General features: G+C 41.7%; 1 protein-coding gene across 11 annotated transcripts in view; it reads left to right on the forward strand.

Moving 5' to 3' along the window:
• LOC127652976 (RNA binding protein fox-1 homolog 1-like) overlaps positions 1-22784 on the forward strand; it is a 393043-nt gene that overhangs the window by 324758 nt on the left and 45501 nt on the right. For 10 of the 11 annotated variants that reach the window (XM_052139431.1, XM_052139432.1, XM_052139433.1 and 7 more), the window contains 3 exons: positions 1937-2179; positions 21576-21719; positions 22507-22560. In XM_052139431.1, coding sequence (XP_051995391.1) covers positions 1937-2179; positions 21576-21719; positions 22507-22560 — 441 coding nt within the window. The remainder of the gene's footprint in view (positions 1-1936; positions 2180-21575; positions 21720-22506; positions 22561-22784) is intronic. The other variant, XM_052139429.1, reaches the window with a different exon arrangement.

A 22784-nucleotide genomic window follows, 5' to 3' on the forward strand; every position in this document is an offset into this window, starting at 1 on the left:
TTTTCACAAAATTAAATAAAAGGCACATAACCTGCTGATTAATAAAGCTAAATTTAGATGGAAAAAGACGTTAGTCTAAAAAGGTGACACATGAACTTGTCCTGTCACAAACCTGCTGAACCATCCGAGTCATTTATCAGACAGATGAAGATAGTTTCACTTTGCTTTATTCTCATTTTCTACAGTGTGTTTTAGTGATGCCAGTCTCCATCTACATTGCTGCTCACCGTGTCTCTGTTGTTATTAAAATAACCGCGCCTGGATCTCAACATAGCCTAATCAGGCTTTATGACACAGTTTTATCATGAACCGGTTTAGGAAGTTCAGATTATTGTAATAATATTTACATGTAAAAAGTAATCGCAAACATTTAAGTGATCATGTTCCTAAGTTTAGAAACGATTTGAGTGATCCTGTGATTCTTGTAACATAATTGTTACATTATTTGAACTAATTTTATTTGTATTGTAATTTTAATTTTATTTCTATTTGTATAGACCACACGCATACAAGCACTGTTCTATTTGAAGAAAATGAGGCTCGTTTTCTGTATAACCAGCTGTAACGAATGACTAACCATTTTTTTTTTTTAATAAATTAAAGATGTAGAAATGCTTATATTTACTGGAAAGTGATGTATTTTCATGGAATGTAATACTACAGTATTCACTACATTCCAGTATGTCCACCCTGATGCTCAACCACAGCTGGAAGAACTTTAAACAGTCTATACTTGTTGCATGCCGTTTCTGCAAGTTCTTCAAACCAGAATATATTAATGTCAGCAATTTAGTCAGACTTAGTAGTTGACTTTGCTTCTAAGAGCATGCCACACCATTTCAATGAGATTCATATCAGGGGATTTTTCTGGAGTCTTAACCCAGTTTATATCCTCTGCAGAAATAACTCTGCTTGCAGCAGTCTGCTTTGGGTCATTGTCCTGGAAGAAACGATGGTGGACTCCAAAGTTTTCCATAATGTATGGAGCGGCAGTTTCTTTTATAATAGCATCTTCAAAGAAAGTCTAGTCCGCTTCACTTGTCCATCCCTTCGAAGATTGCAATAGGTCCTGGTCCCAGTCTGGATATTGCTGTTTCTTGCAGAGATTGCAAATGCGTACAAATAACACTTTGGATACATAGCCATGACCCTCCCCCAAACTGTGTGGTACATGTGAAGTACATGATTTGTTAAATACATGAATAGACACAAAGGGATATTGATGGGGATATATTGTATGTCACACAAGATGAATGTTTGCATAGTTATGAGAACAATTTGCTAATCCCTTCATATCCTGACATTGCAAGTAGGTTGTTTTTGTGTCTGTGCTACGTGCTAATGCTTGCATTATGCTAGATGAAAGACAATAATATGTTCATCAATTTATTAATTTTTTCGATATGACCTTAAATAGTTGTCGATGTTTAGTGAAATAGTTTTCACTTATGCCAAGCCTTGTTTTCAACAGTGCAGGGAAATAATGCTATTTATTATAGCAAAACAAATTAGAAAAAAATTCTAAAAAGCCCTCTGCGTGATTCCGTGTAGAGGATTTCAAGACAGTGCATGAAAAAACATGCATTCTCAAAGGCCGTATCTGTAGGTTTATCAGCTTTCAAAAGGGATGAGAAAAAAGGCTGTGCGCCCAATCAAACGCAAATTCATCTGCCACTTGGTAGAAGCTATTAGACAAATGCCAACATGGATGGATAGCGTGGCATGCCTAAGCTTAGTTTGTGCTGACCAAAATATGTTTGTTAACAAAATATGTCCTGTTAACTGTGCGCTGGCAAAAGCATGAAACCACTGTACGATAAACGTTTAGCACTGAGTTGGGTCGCCATTTGATGTGCAATGTAAAATCTGGATCCTTAAGCAAAACCAGTTGGTAACGATGGCACTAACATGTTACTGTATTCTCTCTGTTTTTCAGGGTAATCAGGACGCCCCAGCACCCCCAGAAACCATGGCCCAGCCTTACCCATCAGCCCAGTTTGCTCCCCCTCAGAACGGCATTCCTGCAGAATACACAACGTCCCACCCCCACCCGACTCCAGACTACCCGGGTCAGACCCCCGTGGCAGAGCACACGCTGAACATGTACCCCCCTGCGCAGACGCACAGTGAGCCCAGCGGGTCAGACAGCAGCGTACAGGCAGTCTCCGGCACAGCCACAGTAAGCACTGCTCTCTGTTGCTCTTTTCAGGTAGAAAGCTGCCTATTGAGGAAGCAATTTAAAGGAATATTTCACCCTAAATTGAAAATTCAGTAATCATTTACTCACCATTATGTTGTTTCAACAATGGATCACAAAAGGAGATGGAGATTTTATGTTCCATAAAATACATAAAAGTGAAGGGTTTCTACCTAAGCTAACATTCTGCCATAAGAAATAAAGTCATACAGATTTAGAACTACTGTATATGAGGGTACTGTAAGTAAATGAAGGCAAAAATTGTATTTTGCATCCAAAATCTTGGGTTAGTATCATTAAAGAAAACAATAACTAAGACGAAAACCAGCAGTGATTTTTTTTATTATTATTATTATTTTGTTAAAACTAAACTATTAAAAAACAAAAAAAACTAAACTGAAACTATAAATGTGCACTACAAAACGAATGAAAGGAGAAAATTTGTATAGTTTTCGTTTTTCTATCGTTGTTGGATGATCAGATTTAAATAATCTCTCAAGTCTGATTTCTCTGTTTTCCTCAAAAAGAACCAGCAAGCGGTCGTCTGATTGGCATGTGAAAACAACCAATCACAGTTTGCCTTCATAGGTGATGTTTAAAGGCACGTAAATTTGGGGGAGGGGCTCTGGACGACAGCAAAATGAACCAGCATGCTAGAAAGCAATTGCCATCTCGGAAACTTCGCAAAAGACAGCACAAAATAAATATTCCATTTCATAAACTTTGACAAATAATGACTAGTTGTTCTCTGGTGCGGGCCATTTGATACAAGGCCTGTGTGATTCCAGTCCATGCTTCTAATACAGTAAATGCTGAGGAGATGTCAGTGTAGTTACTGCTGAATGTATCGACACTAGAACACTTATAGCACATTTTATTCATGTGCTGCCGGTATGTTGTATTGTTGTGAATTTGACAAAAAAAAAAAATACTTTAATGGTATTTTGAGCATGAATGGCTTCTGATCAAGTGTTATCACATGCAGGCTAACACTTTACAATAAGGTTGTACTTGTTAACATTAATAAATGCATCATAAACAAACAAAAGGTTAATTTTGTTAACATTGCTTAATGCATTGGGTATCATGAACAAAATATTTCACAGCATTTATTCATCTTAGTTCATGTTAATTTATAAAAAATGTAATTGTTCATTGTTTGTTCATGCAAGTTCATACTGCATTAACTAATGTTAATGTATACAACATCAAATTATAAACATGTATTGGTATAAGCTGAAAATGAACATTGGCCAGTGCCAAATGCTGATGCTGTAAAATATTGTGTATTGTTAGTTCATGTTTACTAATGTAGTCAACTAATTTTAACAAATTGAACCTTATTCTAAAGTGTTACTATTTTTTATAGCATTTCTAAATCTTGGTTTCTGGTGATTTATATATCGAAAATTATTCATTCTAGTTTACTTTAGTTCATAATGCATTCATGTTTACATGTACCATATATTAACATACTTTAATGTTAGTTTATAACTAATGTAGTTAACTAATGTTAACAAATGCAACCTTATTGTAAAGTGTTACAGATATTTTGTGGCATTATAACGATGGAAACTAAAACTATACTAAGACTAAATAAAAACTATTTACACGCCATTAAAACAAAAGCTAAAATTAAAATCCAAAACACATAATGAAATATAAATAAAAACTAGTGACATTTTCAAAACTAGAATAGCCCTATGTGGCACGCAAATTTGCTGCTAATGTAAAATGTTCCAAATCAGTCACTTATGAGGTTCCATGAATGTAAGGATGCTGCATTTAGAAGGCATATGTCTACTGTAATGTATGTATGCAGTAGACAGCAAGGCAGCTCACTAGGTTTTTGGAAGAGAGCTTATTGTTCCCTGTCTATCTCTCTCTCACTCTTCATGATAGCATTGCTTGTCATAGTTCAGGTTTTTTGGATTGTGTGGTGGATTGAGGTGCCCTCTGTGATCTGCCCTCCTAGGGCATTTGTGCTGTAGTGCACCTTAATATTTTATGTTTTAGGGCATCTCCATGAATAATTGACCATCTTTATGTTATTTCACCAACTCGCTGATTTTAGGCTGGTGATGTTTGTTTGTCTGTTGTGGTTTTTAAAAATAATTAAATCTTGAAGTTGTTCAGTGACGATGCATGTAGTTCTGCATAGCAACATAAAGTTGCTGTAGTATTTGGTTTATTAAATGAGTAAAATGCACTTTAAATATGCCCATATTAGAAAATCACCATCTTATAATGATTTCTGAAGGATCATGTGACACTGAAAACGAATCGGTTACTTAACGTAACCTCGGTTCTCTCTAGAAGAGGGAACGAGTATTGCGTAGCCGGCCGTGCTCGCGCCACGAGCGATTTTCGCTTCATTCAATGAAAACCAGGGTTCCAGCCTACGAACTTACGCTTATATGCACTCTAGCCACGCCCATTCTGGCGGGCTTTGATACAGTGATGGCGCGGGCGCCTGTCATTGGCCGCAAGTTCACTCAAGTTCGTCTATAGGCTGCAGCAGTTGCCGCAGAGCAACCAATGAGCTCGCTAGATAGCCCGCTCAAGGTATGCAGATGCTGCACTGCGTTGACAATGGATACAAAATTAAGGATAATTTTTTGGCTTCAATATCTCAAAAAAGATTAATCTTTCCCGTAGCGTAAGCTAGCTTACGCAATACTCGTTCCCTCTTCTAGAGAGAACCGAGGTTACGTTAAGTAACCGATTCGTTCTCTTACGAGAGGTTCTCTCGTATTGCGTAAGCTAGCTTACGCTACGGGAACCCATTGTCAACGCCGTGCGCGCCAAGCATCCACTGCATGAGCCCCGGGGGTGGGGGGACCCGGGGGAGCCCTTGTGAGTGGGGGAATAATATTTGGCCAGCAAGAGTGCGGGCCAGTGTGTGTGTAATACATAAGCACATAGTGGGAAGGGACAGACAGAGCGGTGGTGCTGGTCTAGGTGGAATGTGTCCCGTCAGTGCAGCTCACCAGGGGAGCTGTAGCGTATTAAACCGCTAGTAGTTTTGCCTGCAGGGCGGGCACTTCCAGATTGTAAAATCTGACAACGGTGGAGGGGGAAGCCCAGCCCGCTGCCACACATATGTCGTGAATGGAAATCCCGCTGGACCATGCCCACGAGGAGGCCATGCCTCTAGTGGAGTGAGCCCTAATGCCTAACAGGCATGGTAGGTCTTTTGACGCGTACGCGGCAGCAATAGCGTCCACTATCCATCTAGACAGTGTCTGTTTCGAGGCGGCGAAACCTTTGGTGCGCCCTCCGAACTAAACGAAAAGCTGCTCAGAGCGTCTGAAAGAGGCGGAGCGCGCAGTATACAATCTCAGTGCTCTGACTGGGCAAAGGAGATTGGAGTCGCTTTCGCTATCGGATGCTGGCAGCGCCGATAGGGAAATGATTTGTGCTCTGAAAGGAGCACCGATCACCTTGAGGACATAGCCGTGTCTAGGCTTTAAAATGACGTTGGAGTCACTTGGTCCAAACTCAAGACACGCAGCGCTGACAGACAGTTGCGTGAAGGTCTCCCACACGTTTAACTGATGACAGGGCAGTTAGAAAAACGGTTTTGAGTGAAAGGTATTTCAAATCCATGGATTGAAGCCGTTCAAAAGGGGGGGCTTTCATAGCTTCGAGAACTACGGAAAGATCCCAGATAGGAACCGATGGGGGGCGCGGGGGGGTTCATCCTTCTAGCTCCCCTGAGGAAGCGGATGACCAGCTCGTTTTTTCCCAGTGACTGGCCATGCAGGGGTTCCGTGAACGCCGCGACGGCCACCACGTACACTTTGAGCGTGGATGGGGATCTGCCCTTATCCAGCAGCTCTTGTAAAAACACGAGCAGCGACGACACCCCACACGTCCGTGGGTCCAGGTCTCTGTCGGTGCACCATTTTGAAAACACAGACCATTTGGACGCATAGAGTCTTCTCGTGGAAGGGGCTCTAGCGTGTATGATAGTGTTTATTACTCCTTCTGGCAAAACGACGGGTAGTCGTTGATCACCCACGCGTGCAGCGCCCAGCGCTCTGGGTGGGGATGCCAGATCGTGCCGTGAGCTTGAGAGAGGAGATCTGCTCTCACTGGAATGGGCCACGGGGCTGTCAGTGACAGCTGCGTAAGCTCCGGGAACCATGTCTGATTCTCCCAGCGCGGGGCTATGAGGAGCACCGAGTGACGCGTTTCCCTGATCCTCTGCATTACCTGTGGCAATAGCGAGACGGGAGGGAAGGCGTAAAGCGGGCGGTTGGGCCAGTCCTGGGCCAGCCGTCCTCGCCTGAGAAAAATACTGGGCAGTGAGAGTTCTCTTCTGACGCAAAGAGGTCTATCTCTGCTCTGCCGAATATGCTCCATAACTTCTGGACTGTTTGAGCGTGCAGGGACCATTCCCTGGGGAAATATTGTCTCTGGACAGTCTGTCTGGGCCGTCGTTCAGGTGGCCTGGCACGTCGCGTCGCCCTCAGCGAGCGCAGGTGGCACTGGGACCAACTCAGTATGCGTTTTGTCAGATGGAAGAGGTTCCTGGATCTGACACCGCCCTGACGGTTTAGATAGGATACCACAGATCTGTTGTCCGAACGGACCAGGACGTGGTGACCCTGAATGACCGGGAGGAAGCACACGAGCGCGTACTCGACCGCTATCATTTCCAGACAATTTATGTGAAGGAGCTTTTCCTGAACTGACCATAGGCCAAAAACCGGAGAGCCCTCGCAGACCGCGCCCCAACCCGTGTTGGACGCGTCTGTCGAGATGACTTTTTGGCGAGATACAGCTCCCATCGTCACTCCCCGCTGATACCATTCGGCCACTGCCCAGGGCTGCAGAGCTGAGATACAGGTCTGAGTCACTCTGATCGGCTGGCAGCCCGTGGCCCAAGCCCGGCGAGACGCGCGGGTGTTTAGCCAATGCTGAAGCGGGCGCATGCACTGTAAACCCAGCTGAAGTACTGCTGCGGCTGAGGCCATATAACCTAGCATTCTCTGAAATTTTTTCAGAGGCGTGAGGCTGTTCATCTGAAAGGACGCGGCTAGTCGCTGTACACGGCGCGCGCGCTGTGTAGATAAGCGAGCCGTCATCGCCATGGAGTCTAGTTCTATTCCAAGGAAGGAAATTGCCTGACTGGGCTGTAGTGAGCTCTTGGTCCAATTGACTGCAAGACCCAAACTGTTCAGATGACTGAGGAGAACTATCCTGTGAGACAGAAGCTCCGTATGTGACTGTGCCAAAATCAGCCAATCATCCAAATAGTTCAGAATTCGCAAGCCCTGACTCTGCAGGGGTGCGTGTGCCGCATCCATGCACTTCGTGAAAGTACGGGGTGCTAAAGACAGGCCGAACGGAAGGACGGTGTATTGATAAACCTGGCCGTCGAAGGCGAATCTCAAGAATGGCCTGTGACGGGGATTTATCTGAATCTGAAAGTAGGCATCTTTCAGATCGAGAGAAATAAACCAGTCCCCTGGCGCATCATGCGCGAGGAGTTTCCTGATTGTAAGCATTTTGAACGGTCTTTTTGCGAGCACCTTGTTCAAAACCCTGAGATCTAATATTGGTCTGAGGCCGCCGTCTTTCTTGGGGACAAGAAAATAACGGCTGTAAAACCCCGACTCGCTCAGAGAAGGTGGCGATCTCTCTATGGCCCTTTTGCACAGAAGGTTTGCTATTTCTGAACGAAGCATGCAGGCTGCTTCCGTGTTCACAGTACTTTCGAGCCGCGCTCTGAAGCGGGGAGGGCGGCGATCGAACTGTAGCAAATAGCCCTGTTTTATTGTGCTTAACACCCATTTGGATATCCCTGGGATAGCTTTCCACACTTTGAAGCGTAACGCTAGAGGGTGAATGGCCAAGTCGCCCTGATTGCCGCACACAGCGAGCTGAACAGAATGTGTGAGCGCGCTTACTGTGCTTATGCATGACTGCTCGCAGACAGCAGGGACAGGCTGTTCTGTGAGTGACTTCCGGATTGAGGTGAATGGGGAAAGAGTCACATCTGTGAAGTGATGCGCGAGCATAGTCATGGGCATGGGACTTACATATAGAGAGGTGTTTGCAGGCCGTGTGACAGAGCGGGCAGAGAAGGGCGCACGCGACGGATTCGTGGGCGCGTTTATTGACTCTAACACTCGAGCTGGCTGTGCCCGCTTTATGTGAGTGGGCTCTGATAGGGACACGGGAAGTGTAATGCTTGTGTGTAGGGGTGAACACTGGATTGTGGGCACATTTTCTACACATAAGGCATGTTTGCTTTTCACAAGATTTCTTTGGGTCGCCGTGAAAACAGCATTTGAGTGCAGGCAAGCGGGCAGTATCACCGGCTTGTTGGCTGCTGAATCCACCACTGCAGTAGCCTGAGAGAAGGGGACTGACAGGGGCGAAGCTTTGACGGTGGTCCGGCCGCGGCGGGACTGAGCCGTCGTTTCCTCAACAAAGCTAGGAGGACTTCGGTTGCTCAGGTTTCAGCGCAATCTTAGGCCGAGGCCCGTGGGGGGGCGGCGGTCTGCGGCGGCTGTCTAGGGCGGCCACCCTGTCGACGCTGAGAAGTCTGGCTTTGCTGAGCTGGGCACTGTGAAGATGCTCGTGCAGGAGGCTGGTCACGTGGGCGGCCTGCAGAGGAGCTAGCGTGACGAGGCAGGAAGAGATTCATGGCTTGGGTGGCTTTCTGGACTTTCCGAAAAACGGTCAACAATGCCACTCACCACGGAACCGAAGAGACCGGACGGAGAGAGCGGCGCGTTGAGGAACGTGGAGCATTCAGCTTCTCCCATGTCGGCTAGCGTTAGCCATAGGTGTCTCTCGGTCACAGTCAGCACGGCCATGCACTTCCCTAGGGCTTGAGCTGCAGCTTTGGTGGCGCGAAGGGCGAGATCCGTCGCGCTCCTTAGATCTGAAACAGCCTCTGGGTGCCTGCCTTTCTCATCCCACTCTCGAAGAGGGTCCGCTTGGAGGATCTGCAAAACGGCCATGGAATGCAGAGCAGATGCGGCTTGGCCGGCGGCGGCATAGGCGCGGCCAACACAGGCGGAAGTAGTTCTGCAGGCCTTAGACGGGAGCACTGGCTTAGACGGCTCTGAAGAAAGCAGCCGTCGAGTCTGTTGGGAGCCTGCTCAGAGGGTGGTGACCACTCGAGCCCGAGGCGGTCGACGGCCTGTGTGAGGAGGCGCGTTAGTTCTTCCTCGACTCCGGCGCGGGTCCTGCTGGATTCCTGGGCCGAGGTGGAGGCTTGGGAGCCTGACCACTCCTCGCTGTCCGAAGCCATGATGGAACAGCAGCCCTTATCCTCCGCCTCGTCATCCGAGATGGCAACAGTGCGGCCGCTCGGCAGCAACTGCGCGTCCCGGGGGGGCGGGGAGGGTGAAAGCGAGGCTCGAGGGAGAGGCTCTGGCGAGGTAGTCGCTTCTAACACCGGTTCCGGCAGCCTTTGGTAGCGGCGCTTCTTTCTGCGCGGTGAAACGAAAGGCGTCGCGGCGGCTTCGGTTTTGAGTGCTTCGAGTCGAGCCGCAGGGTCGACATCGGAAGCTCCTCGCAGAGGTCGCATCCGCCGTCAGCGAGGGCGAGCTCTGCATGTTCCAGTCCCAGGCAGAGAGCGCATATGAGGTGGCGGTCTCTGGCGCTGAGAGGGGCGCGGCATGAGGCGCAGGTGGTGCGAGGCATCTTTAAAAAGACGCTCATTGCTCTTTTTGTGAAGTTCGCTGAGGAACTAGCTTGCTCTAAAAAGGATACGTCGCCGGATGGCGTAGCTCGCAGGATGGCTGAAGGTGGCGAAGACGGCCGGCTTCTTCGAGCGCTGTCCAAGCTTGCTAGATGCCCCTCAAACGGCGACGCGGCTTCTACAGTTCAGAGATGCGAAGAGCTTCGCTTAATAGATGAAAATCAGGGTTCCAGCCTACGAACTTACGCTTATATGCACTCTAGCCACGCCCATTCTGGCGGGCTTTGATACAGTGACGGCGCGGGCGCCTGTCATTGGACGCAAGTTCACTCAAGTTCGTCTATAGGCTGCAGCAGTTGCCGCAGAGCAACCAATGAGCTCACTAGATAGCCCGCTCAAGGTATGCAGATGCTGCACTGCGTTGACAATGGATACAAAATTAAGGATAATTTTTTGGCTTCAATATCTCAGAAAAGATGAATCTTTCCCGTAGCGTAAGCTAGCTTACGCAATACGAGAGAACCTCTCGTAAGAGAACTACAGTAATGATGCTGAAAATTCAGCTTTGATCACAAATTGCATTTTACAATATATTTCAATAGAAAACTGTTCTTTTAAATTGTACAAAGAGTTCAGAATATCACTGTTTTTACTGTATTTTGGATCAAATAAATCCAGTCTTGGTGAGCAGAAGAGACTTCTTTTAATGGAAGTGTAGGTCTAAAATTAAGTCTTTATGTAAAGAAAATGTATAGACAGATTACTTTTAACTTACCATATGACTTTCTTTCTTTCTTTTTAACTCAAAGGGAGAAATTTTGAAAAAAAATTGTGCTCGGTGATGTCATACAAAGGCAGTTTATGGTGATCACTGAGTTTTTGCATCATTTAAGGTAAAAATTCACCCAAGAATTTTAATTATGTCATTCTTTCTGTCATTGTTATTCTGTAAAATAACAGCTTACTGATTTGAAACAACATGAGGGTGAGTAAATAATAACAGAATTTTCAACTACTCCTTTAAAACCCTTTTGAAAGTGCAAAACGCTTTCATGTTAATTTTGAAGGTACAATCTCCATTAATACTAATTAATTAGACTATTCTTTGAACAGAAACAAATGTTTAAATTGTGGCAGTAATTTTATTTATAGGGAAAATGTGAGCTTTCTTGCAGACAGTGGAGAGGTTTTCATTCCCTATACTACCATAGTGTTCAAATTTATTTTTTAGTGCCAGAGCAAAAGTGAGCAAAGTCACATCTGGAAAAGACATTATTTTCCCCCCTGCCTCTCTCCATCTCTCTTTCCCTCTCTCTATCACTTTCCAAGCCTAGTGTTATGGAGAGAAAGCAAAACTTTACAGACGTCCAAAGCTATGACCTCATCTGGCTAGAGCTGTTTTTAGAACAAAGTCATTCCACACAAGTGATCTTTCATCTGCAACAAAAGAGGCCTAAATTCTAATACTAACTTTGTGTGGATATTATCATTGGTAGGAGTCCACTAAGATTTAAGTTGCACGCTGATAGCGTTGTTTATTTGTACCTGCCATCTATGTTGCTTCAGCACCTGAGTTGCTAAAGGAATTATGCAAATCAGGTAACAGCCCAAACACAGCCAAAAAATCTTTGCTGAAAAAATATTTGCTTTGGTGGGATTGTACAGCATCAATCCTTCACTGCACCTGTATCAGCTCTTTCAAATCCCATGTGTGCTTAACTGCAATCTATGTCTGGATATATGCACAGATGTAATGCTTTTCTCTATCATTTGATCATTTTATGAATTACTGCTGCCCTGATCAATAGAAAATGTACATTTTATTTATATATATATATATTAAAAAAAATAACGTGTTAAAAAAAATGTATGCCGTCCAAAGCTAAGACCATAATAAGGAAGATTCCTGAGAAATGCAAGCTTGTCGTACCACCTGTTTACTCCAGAGGGCAGTAATTGAAATCTCAGCAGTATGAGCAACGCACAGTTTATACAGTGAAGAAAACAACACTTCAGTAGGCAGAACAACACAAACATGTGTTACGTTCTTGCATTCAAAACTCTTTAAGGAGTGCAAATGCGATCTAAGGGATCTCAAGATGTGTTTAAAGATTGAGTATTAAACTATATTTAACTTGACAAAGTGACCTAAACATTTTATGTTTAAGACGCAACACACCTGAGACGCTACACAAATGCTAGTCTGACGCAGGTGTATATTGACGGGTCCTTAAACAAGCCCTTATAATAAATCTCGAACTGACTGACAAATTCACTTGTGTAATGGATTGCTGTGAACTGTGTGCCAATGATTGACTTATGATTAATAATATTGTAGTAAACAATACATTGTATTCTAAAGCCGATTTTTGTATCGTCTTATCAATGATTAACTCTTCTGCCACAAGAATGTAATGCATTTTAATTATCTGAATATTTTGTATTTTATATACTGTATATATATATATATATATATATATATATATATATATATATATATATATATATATAATTTTAATATTTAAAGATAACTATGTTTAATTATTTCATCATTATACACTCACCTAAAGGATTATTAGGAACACCTGTTCAATTTCTCATTAATGCAATTATCTAATCAACCAATCACATGACAGTTGCTTCAATGCATTTAGGGGTGTGGTCCTGGTCAAGACAATCTCCTGAACTCCAAACTGAATGTCAGAATGGGAAAGAAAGGTGATTTAAGCAATTTTGAGCGTGGCATGGTTGTTGGTGCCAGACGGGCCGGTCTGAGTAATTCACAATCTGCTCAGTTACTGGGATTTTCACGCACAACCATTTCTAGGGTTTACAAAGAATGGTGTGAAAAGGGAAAAACATCCAGTATGCAGCAGTCCTGTGGGCAAAAATGCCTTGTTGATGCTAGAGGTCAGAGGAGAATGGGCCGACTGATTCAAGCTGATAGAAGAGCAACTTTGCCTGAAATAACCACTCGTTACAACCGAGGTATGCAGCAAAGCATTTGTGAAGCCACAACACGCACAACCTTGAGGCGGATGGGGTACAACATCAGAAGACCCCACCGGGTACCACTCATCTCCACTACAAATAGGAAAAAGAGGCTACAATTTGCAAGAGCTCACCAAAATTGGACAGTTGAAGACTGGAAAAATGTTGCCTGGTCTGATGAGTCTCGATTTCTGTTGAGACATTCAGATGGTAGAGTCAGAATTTGGCGAAAACAGAATGAGAACATGGATCCATCATGCCTTGTTACCACTGTGCAGGCTGGTGGTGGTGGTGTAATGGTGTGGGGGATGTTTTCTTGGCACACTTTAGGCCCCTTAGTGCCAATTGGGCATCGTTTAAATGCCACGGCCTACCTGAGCATTGTTTCTGACCATGTCCATCCCTTTATGGCCACCATGTACCCATCCTCTGATGGCTTCTTCCAGCAGGATAATGCACCATGTCACAAAGCTCGAATCATTTCAAATTGGTTTCTTGAACATGACAATGAGTTCACTGTACTAAAATGGCCCCCACAGTCACCAGATCTCAACCCAATAGAGCATCTTTGGGATGTGGTGGAACGGGAGCTTCGTGCCCTGGATGTGCATCCCACAAATCTCAATCAACTGCAAGATGCTATCCTATCAATATGGGCCAACATTTCTAAAGAATGCTTTCAGCACCTTGTTGAATCAATGCCACGTAGAATTAAGGCAGTTCTGAAGGCGAAAGTGGGTCAAACACAGTATTAGTATGGTGTTCCTAATAATCCTTTAGGTGAGTGTATATTGAATTATTGTTAAATGAGGGGCTTTCTCAGCGAATATTTGTATATGCGATTAAATGCTATTAATCATGATTCATTTATCGGGACACCATGTAATTAATTCGATTAAAACATTTTATTGATTGACAGCCCTAATAAATATATATATATATATATATATATATATATATATATATATACACACACAGTACTGTGCAAAAGTCTTTTTTTCTTAAGCATTTATCTAAGATAGTTATTTATATCTTCAGCTTTAGTGTGTCAATAGGAAATATAAATCTTAGACTCCTAAACATTACTTTTGTAAATAGAAAATATTAGATATTTTATTAAATAGCTTTTAGAGTGACATTTTCAGCAGTAATAGATGATTCTCATTGCTCATTCCCGCCATGTTCTCAGTGGTCAGCGTGTGTGAAGCTCATCTGTGAGAGCTCATCTCCTCTAATCTGTGTAGATGTCAGCTCAGTGTGTTGGCTTGCTGCTCTGACTCCTGTCTCGCTTCATTGGCCCTCTTCTAGAGTTGGGTTCGAGTCCGAGTTAAGTCTGAGTCTTTAAGAAGTTGAGTCCGAGTTGAGATATATAAATATCATGTGACTAATTACGCTGGAGCCACAGGAAAATTAATTCATGACAACAACAAAAAATGTGTAAAGCCCTTCACTAGCGACTATCCATCTGTGACATCAAAGGCAGCAGACGGAAAAATATAAGGCATTTACAAGTTGGCATGTATAAAAACGTACAGTATGACTTTTACTCCCAGAGAGACAAATAAACTAACCAATGAATGATGATATTGCGATTTAACCCCGAACCCAAACCTAACCATAAAGTGTAACACCTTACCCAAACCCTAGATCTAACCCTGATTTTAATAGGAAAATCACTGTTGTGTACCACGGAAGACAGGGAAACATCAGGGTTTTGTACAAGCGTTCTTATGAGTATTACATTTTTCTAACATTTCTTATATTAAAGTGTTGTATAGGAGACTTGCTAGAATTTGATCCCTATATTGTACCAATTTGATAGTCTCAATGGGAATAAAAGTTGCATATTCCCTTAATTGACCCAAGTCGTACTTGTGCGATTTCGCCATTCCATTCAAATAATTATGACTTGTCATGAGACTGTGTTGAGATAAGTCTGTTTCATGCTTTCAACCATCCATCTACTTTAATATAATGACATTTTCGTGATTTTCTTTCATGATATTACGCATGGTGCTTAAGAAAAAACAATTCTGTCAGATTACAAAATTTGTTTTTTAATTGCCGCCAACAGATAAATTGTAGTTACGGCATCTACCAGCAGGGGCAAAATGGCCCATGCTAACAAGCCAAACCCTGACCCCTTGGAACAGCCCCCTCTCACCGCCTCTGGTGCAGCTTTAGGGGACGATCATAGACTCATGGGTGATAGTGGAGGCTGACTCAGGCAGCTAACGTGTTTCATCCTAGTAATGTTGCTATGCTGAAAATAGTGTATCTTAAAAACAGCATCATCTCTGATGTACGTTATCTGATTGCTGAAGTGTCACAGAGTCTGCTTTTTGCCTCTGTGGTTTACTTAGAGCAGGGAAGCCTCTCTCCTGTACCTGTAAGCTATTGTGCAGTTGAGCAATTCATTTGTTTGTGTGTGTAGAGTGTCTTAACATATTAGCACTCTTGCTCCTGAGCAAACCGGTTCGTTTATCCTCCACAAGTGGTTTTGTTTTTCTGCTCTTGTTAAGTCAACAATACTGCAAAATATGTGTCTGTTGTAATGAAGGACTATTAATGAATCTTTTGGTACCAAAAAAGATTAACTGGAAGCCTTTTTTGTATTTGTTATTGTTTTTTCTCCATGTTTTAGTCCTCAGCCAGTAAGAAGAATGCGGCACAGATGGCACGCTATGTAAACTGTCAGCCGTATGCATGCTATATACACACACACACACACACACAGACACAGTATTTTTACCTGGCATGGAGCCCAGAATTTTTTGAGAAAGGAATGAAAAATATTCTTCTCATTTTAGCTAGGTTAAGTGTGTAGCTGGGTTTGTGATCCTTGCAATATTCAGGTGTTTTTTCCCCCAATACAGTTTCACGAAATGCAATATCAAATGTTCTGAATGTATGGCTAGTGCATCTTTCTCTGTGCTCCAACACATAATTAAACAAAAAGTCCCTGATGTATCAGTGCTGGGTGATGCAATTATTCCACATTCCCCCGCACTGAAAAATTCCTTTATGCTTCAAGTCCGTACAGTGATTTGTGAGGTTATCATATTCTGTCCACTGTTGCTATATGTGTGGCCACGTGGCTCTTACACTCCAGCGTGTGTGTACTTGCGTGCGTGCGTGCGTGCGTGCGTGTGTGTGTGTGCATGTGCGTGTGTTCAGAGCACACTCCGGCAGCCCTGTCACTGTTTGCCGTTTAGGACTCAGTGTGAGATCAATGAATGGTAAACACTCACAACTCCGTGAGTCCCAAATCAGTAATTGAGTAGGTCTCTCAGGCTGATCCGCTGTCCTCCCTCACAACCTTGTCCTTATCTTTCCATCTTTCCCTCACATTTCCTCCTTACAGGGAGCAACACAATCTCTCACTCCCTTTTTTCCCACCCCTTTTTCTCTCTTTTAAGAAATAGCAGCCAAGAATACGTTGTTTTGGAGGCTGCCTTATTATCTTTTGTGGTCTGTTATGATTAGAAGAAGTCTTAACATGGTCACAATATCAAAATTTCAGTAGGTGATACCAATACCAGTGAATATAATAAAGTTTTAATATATATATATATATTATATAACAGGTCTGTTGAATGCTTGATTCTGATTCATTCACAGACATTCTAAGGTGTGCAATTATTTTTCAAGTAAACACATGGCTAAGAAGTAGTTTCTATTGAAATAGAAAAGCTATATACAAGAATGGCAACACTCGCTGCTGCTGAGTTAAACTTATATTTTGTCAATTTGAAGCGGTGTAATTCCTGACGCGAGCCACTTTAAACGCGGGCAATTCAACCCGCGATCTCTCTCAGTTTCTCTCTTTGTTTCGCTCGCACATACACACACAAACACACACATGCGTGCACACACACGCACTAGCTTGTTACTCCAGTGCTGAAAAGCATGGAATCCTCTGTTGCTAGTTCTAAAGTGACATTAGCAATGAAGGCTTAAGCTGTATCAGAGCAAGATACACTTACATTAATACAACAGTTTCTGTATTATCTGAAATATCTGTGGGAAACACCCTCGCACCCCCCCCCCTCTCACACACACACACACACACACACTTCCACACACGTGGACACACAGACATTAAAAGCACACACTAACTTGCGAGAGAAAACAGAGCCATCATGTCAGCGCAGTCTCAGTAGGGTTGAAATTGTTTTTTAAGGTTTACAATGGAAATATGGTGACACTCACTGCTGCCGAGAAGTGCTTAAACATACATCTTGGCAATTTTTAAGTGATGTTGCTTCTGACAAGAACTGCAACAAAAAAGGTAATACCAGAAGAGTTTCTCTCTTTTGATCACGCAATCACAAACTCGCACACACACATGCACAAATGCACTAAATTATCCAGTAAGTCCTCCAGTAAAGCAGTGCAAGCCTCGCAGTCCTCCGTTGCTAGTTCTAAAGTGACGTTTTCATCACTAGCAATGAAGGCTCGGACTGTATTAAAGCAAGGTGCTGAATCTGTGGTGAAAGAAAGTAGTTCCTCTCATAAGAGCATTTTAGAGATGAAAACCAGAAAATGTCTTGAGATGAAATGCTGAACAATGGCTTAATGTGTGGTAACAGTGGTGTAAGTGGAATAATTGACTCCGGCCCATTGAATTGCACACCGAGGTGTAATGGTCACTCCACTCCTTAAATATATATACTGTATATAGGATATATTTTCACTGTTAATTCACTGTTACGTTTTCACAACTTTTCACAAGAGGCAAAATATAGAGAGTGGTGAATAAAGACAGTCAGAAAAGTGAAAGATGGCAAAAAAGGTTTATCTGTAATAGAATCTCAATTGCAGCTGTGTTGATTAGATTATTTTTTAATTAATGCTAGTGTTATATAATACAAAAAGAATGCGAAAATATGCATTCAAGTGTTCGAAACCTGCTGATAAATAAATTGAGTTGGCACTTTGCACTACCAATATTGTAGAAAGATATCTTTTTCATTTTTGCATAAACTTAAAATCACTATTTAGAATGATCGTATTGTGAGTCACACATTTAAGATGAAAAGCTTGATTTTAATGCTAATTTTCCTAAAAAAAAAAATTTAAATAAAAAAACAAAAAAAACATTGATTGATGGTGTAATTTTCAGCATGCACTGTAAGATGTGTTCCCAAGTATGAGGAATGTGTCAGGATTTGAGTTTCACTTTTGCCAGTGGCCCAGAGAGACACTTGTGGGCCCTGTTTTAGTCCTATAGGTTTATTCATGTTCCCTGTCTCATCACATCACCCTGAGATCAGTCTCCGTGGACCCCAGCCCACCACGACAACTGGACAGGGCAAATCGATTAGTTGATTTCGGAATCAATTATAATTGAGCCATTAAGGCAGCCATATGCACAGAGCATGAAATGAGATCTTTAAGATGGCACATATGGCAGCTGACTGCATTGCGCCTCAACCTAAAGATCAGCTGCATTCCTTCCCATTCTTTTATTGAAAGCGCAGTAAATGGAAAAGCATATTTCCAATTATAACACCCCAGTTGTGTCTTCTGCAGGGGCTGCTTGCCTCTCAACAACATTCAACCGAGCCTCTCACAATGGGCAAAGTGCAATTTTGTTAAAGCAATAAAGATGGCACACATCTTGTCAGTTTTACATTGGATGGTTTACTACACTGCTTTAGTGTTTTATCTTCAGTTTCTCTTTGTTCTCTGCCTTGAGGAGTGGGTGTTCTTTTGTTTATGACTTGTAATAACACAAGACAGATTTTTTCCCTTCCACTTCTGCAGCCTTTCATGGATTGAAAGACCACTATTTTTCAAGTGCTCTCTCATGTTTTTTATTTATTTATTTTTTTTCATTTCAGGCGGTTGGGTATATCGTGCCGCCTGTACAAACATTATGATGACACGATATTCATATTTACAGTCCTCAGCAATACATTCTTTATTCTTCATTTGAGCTTTGCTTTCTAAATCTTTCCATTGCAATTTTTGTCAGAGTCTGCCTGATCTAAATAGCAATGCCACACACACATACACTCAGTCCATTCCATCGGCTGCATTTCAAGTGAAGCTTGCTGTAACAGTCCTGAGCATCTGTAATGTAAGAGAGCCAGTTGTTACACTGTGACTCAGTCATTCTTTTGTTCCAGACAAAATAATTTCCAGGGCAGTTGAAGCATGACAGGACATCTGCAGCAAGCAGAAAGTTTAAAAAAATATATCTGGACATAACTGTAGGCTCAAGTCAAAGAACCTGCATGCCTTTCTGAAGTGATATGAAGGAAAATAAATGCACATAAACTCACATGTATGTATGCATACATGTGCAGGCAAGCCGCAAGGGGTTTGCGTCACAATGTAATAGTTTTTCTTGAAATTCACCCCCAAAATGTTTTATATATTACACAGACATGTGACTGCTTTAAAAACACATACTTTTTAACTTAAAAAAGGATGCAATTCAAAAGATTAACCCTAAAATGATACGTGTGTCAAAATGACCTTGCCGTCTACTTTTTGACCATAATTTGTGTCTGAAGTGGTCTTTTCATGACACTCCAGGAATGCTACAATTAAGGTGTCTTTGGCCATGTGAACTGACTAATTCTATAATCTTTGTTTTAATTATAAGGGAGTCATAATCACTATACTGGGTCAAACATGACCCAAATGTGTTTACGCTGGTAATCACAAATGCAAATTAAATTCAATGGGGTTAAGCCACATATGCATTTTAGGGATAAAGTATTAATTACGATTAAATGGTTAATAGGGCATCGGAGCAATAGCTGCTTCACATTATGTAACACATTAGTTAACAACAAAAACTCAAAATAGATGATGTGTCTGATTTATGAAAAAAAAAAACTAAATCAGACACATCATATGGTATAAACAGTATAGCAGAATCACTATTTCTACCATCACACAGTATATACATTCATACCGCCCAGCCCTAGTGCCTTCATGATAACACACATACTGACACACAAACATACACAGTGGAGAAAAATTGAAAGTCTCCTGCCACAATATTCTCTAGCTAAGCCATACAAATACAGTCAGCGAGAAAGAGCCACACTCACACTCACAGATATTCAAGGCTAGGCTCGTCTCCCAGACAGCAGTCCAAACTGTGAGGAACACTGACATAGGGAGAAGCCAGCAGTCATGCGTGGTCAGAGAGGGCAAGAGAAAGCAAGATATAGTGAGGCAGCCATGTCAAATTTCAAGCCATGTCACATTTCACCCACGGCCCCTGCACAAGGCCACCACCTGCGAACCCAACCCCCACACTCACCACATTACAAACTCTGCTTCAAACGTGTGCTTGCGTGCACTCTACATGTGTTTATCATATCTGCTTAAGAAAAAGAGGGTAGAACAGGTGGTGAAAGTTTTCACCCGATATATTGTTAAAATGAGACTGTTTGGTCTTGTCCCCAGTAGCGCCAGTCACAGGAAACTTGGCAGTGCAGCTGTGATGGACCCAATCAAAAAAAAAAAAAACTTCAGGTTTCATGGTTATGAACAAAAAAGAAATAATTTTCCAGGCCTGGAAAATGATTTGGAAGAAAACTTAAGGGTATTTTTGGCACTGTGGACTTCTAGATAGAAAGTCTTGTTAAAACATTATACACTCTCACTAGTTTATTTAATTTGTTTAATAACAATGTCTTACAATGTATGTGCATGCTCAACAAGTTCAAGTTTATCTATAAACCACATCTAAAATTCTGTATTGTGTTTAATTGCATTCTGACTCCTTTGTTTTGATGAGGCTAATTTCATAGCTAGCATTTGATGTGTAATTTGATCTATAATTAAATCATATTTTCACACTTTTTGCATAATTTGGCAAAATTACAGTTTGATTGTAAATGACTGGCAATAAACATTTTATATTTACTTTGAATTCCCTTTGTGTTCTTCATACATCACCGGTGTCATATTTCATTTCAAGAATGCTCTTCACAGACACTTTTGTTGACTGGCAAGATTGTGGGATGTGGTGGAAATGATGCTGTGAGACATTCGTGTATATATATATAATTGTATTTGTTTCGCACAATCAGTATTTAAATGGTTTATGTTCATTTCACTCTTTGTTCACTTTGTGTAATAATTTGTATTTTTGTAATGGATTTTCATAGTTAAATAAATGAAGTCTAGATCTGGAACAATGCTAAAATAGTAAAAATCGGTGCCTGTACATAAAAGGCATTTGAAAGGCATTGATCTTTATAGATTAAAAAGAAAAAAAGTTGAAACCTGTTAGTTTTCATTTTTAAAAACACACACACATTTATGCTTAACTGTTAAATGTTTCATTGGCTAGATATTGCTGTTGGGTAGAGTGAAACTTGCTCGCAAAACATTGTGTTGTCTGAATAAAGTCTTTTCCATGAATCGGTCTAAGCAGTTCACATATCCATCTGAATGATTCAATAGTAAAACAGTCTAAATCAAAATTATTATTTTTTTGTTTTAATCCTTAACCATATATAACAAATGACTGGAAAAGTCACAAAAACGCATTGGTCAAAAAAGCTGGGAACCCAGAAAAGCCCATCACTGCCACAATGTGTGCAAAGACAGCTGTTTTTGTTTGCATCTGAAAGGCACATTCCTAGCTTGAGTTGGAATTCATGTTTACAGATGGCACATCAAAATTTAGCATTCATACAAACTAATATTCATGTCTATATCTTTCTCTCCTTCCCCTTTTTTCTACAGCAGACAGAAGATTCAGCACAGACAGACAGCCAACAGCAAACACAGTTATCCGAAAACACAGAAAACAAAACGCAGCCCAAGAGGCTCCACGTCTCCAACATCCCCTTCAGGTTCAGAGATCCAGACCTCAGGCAAATGTTTGGCGTATGTACCTGCTCTCTCTCTCTCTTTTTCTGTTTCTTTCCAAACGCACAGGAGACAGTGGCCACGCCAGCACAGCTGTAGCTGGGGTCTGAGACATGTGCTAAAGTACTGTCCGACTGCTTGTCGGATGGTATTTGAAGTTTGGGTACTCTCTTTGATCTGGCTGTTGCACAGTCTCTTGGTTGTGGGTTTGTAGTTCAGTATACTGGGTCGCCACAGTCATGGAAATCCTGGGAATCAGGGAATATTTAAGCTGTGTTTTGCAGGTCCATAAAAGTCATGAAAATTAATAATTTCTTAAAAAGTCATTAAAAAAACATCTGATGCGAATATACATAATTTGAATTATGCCCTGCTGTAAAATATCTCATTGGCTACATATTGCTCTTATTTGGAGGAAACCTTAGCACTGTCCTGTTTGTGAGCAAATCATTCTCTTGAGTCAGTTCTTTTCAATGAATTTGTCAAATCAGTTCACAAATTGGTTTGAAAGATTCATTAGCAAATTTAAATGAATCTAAAATATTTTGTAAAAATCACAAACAACTGAAAAGGTCATAAAAAAGACATGAAAATACACTGGTCCAAGTCTTAGAGCCCTAAATTGAGCCTGTTTACTTGAACTGTTAGAAACTGTATTTATTACACGTGTATTAGTCTTTTATAACCATGTAATTATACATGGATAATGTCTAAACCTCTAAGATCAAAAGAATATTCATGTGAAACAAAATGTAAAGGCACAATAAAGCTAATTTTTTATGTTTTTTGTTTGTTTGTTTTTCAGCAATTTGGTAAAATCTTAGATGTTGAAATCATATTTAATGAGCGAGGATCAAAGGTATGTGTGAGACTTTCTTCCTTTGCATGCTCTAATTTTTGACAAGTCAGAAATGTGCAGTAGATAGCTTTGTCTTGAATTAACAGTATGTTTATTACAAAAGGGAAATACATATTTTCAGTGATGAATAAGTGTGCACTTACCTGTATTGTACAGAATAAATCCTTGTCGTAGTCATGTTAACGTATGTAATGCAATCTCATATCAGCTGCTGTGCTAAAGTT

Source organism: Xyrauchen texanus, chromosome 12, assembly GCF_025860055.1.
Source record: "Xyrauchen texanus isolate HMW12.3.18 chromosome 12, RBS_HiC_50CHRs, whole genome shotgun sequence".
Lineage (NCBI taxonomy): Eukaryota > Metazoa > Chordata > Actinopteri > Cypriniformes > Catostomidae > Xyrauchen > Xyrauchen texanus.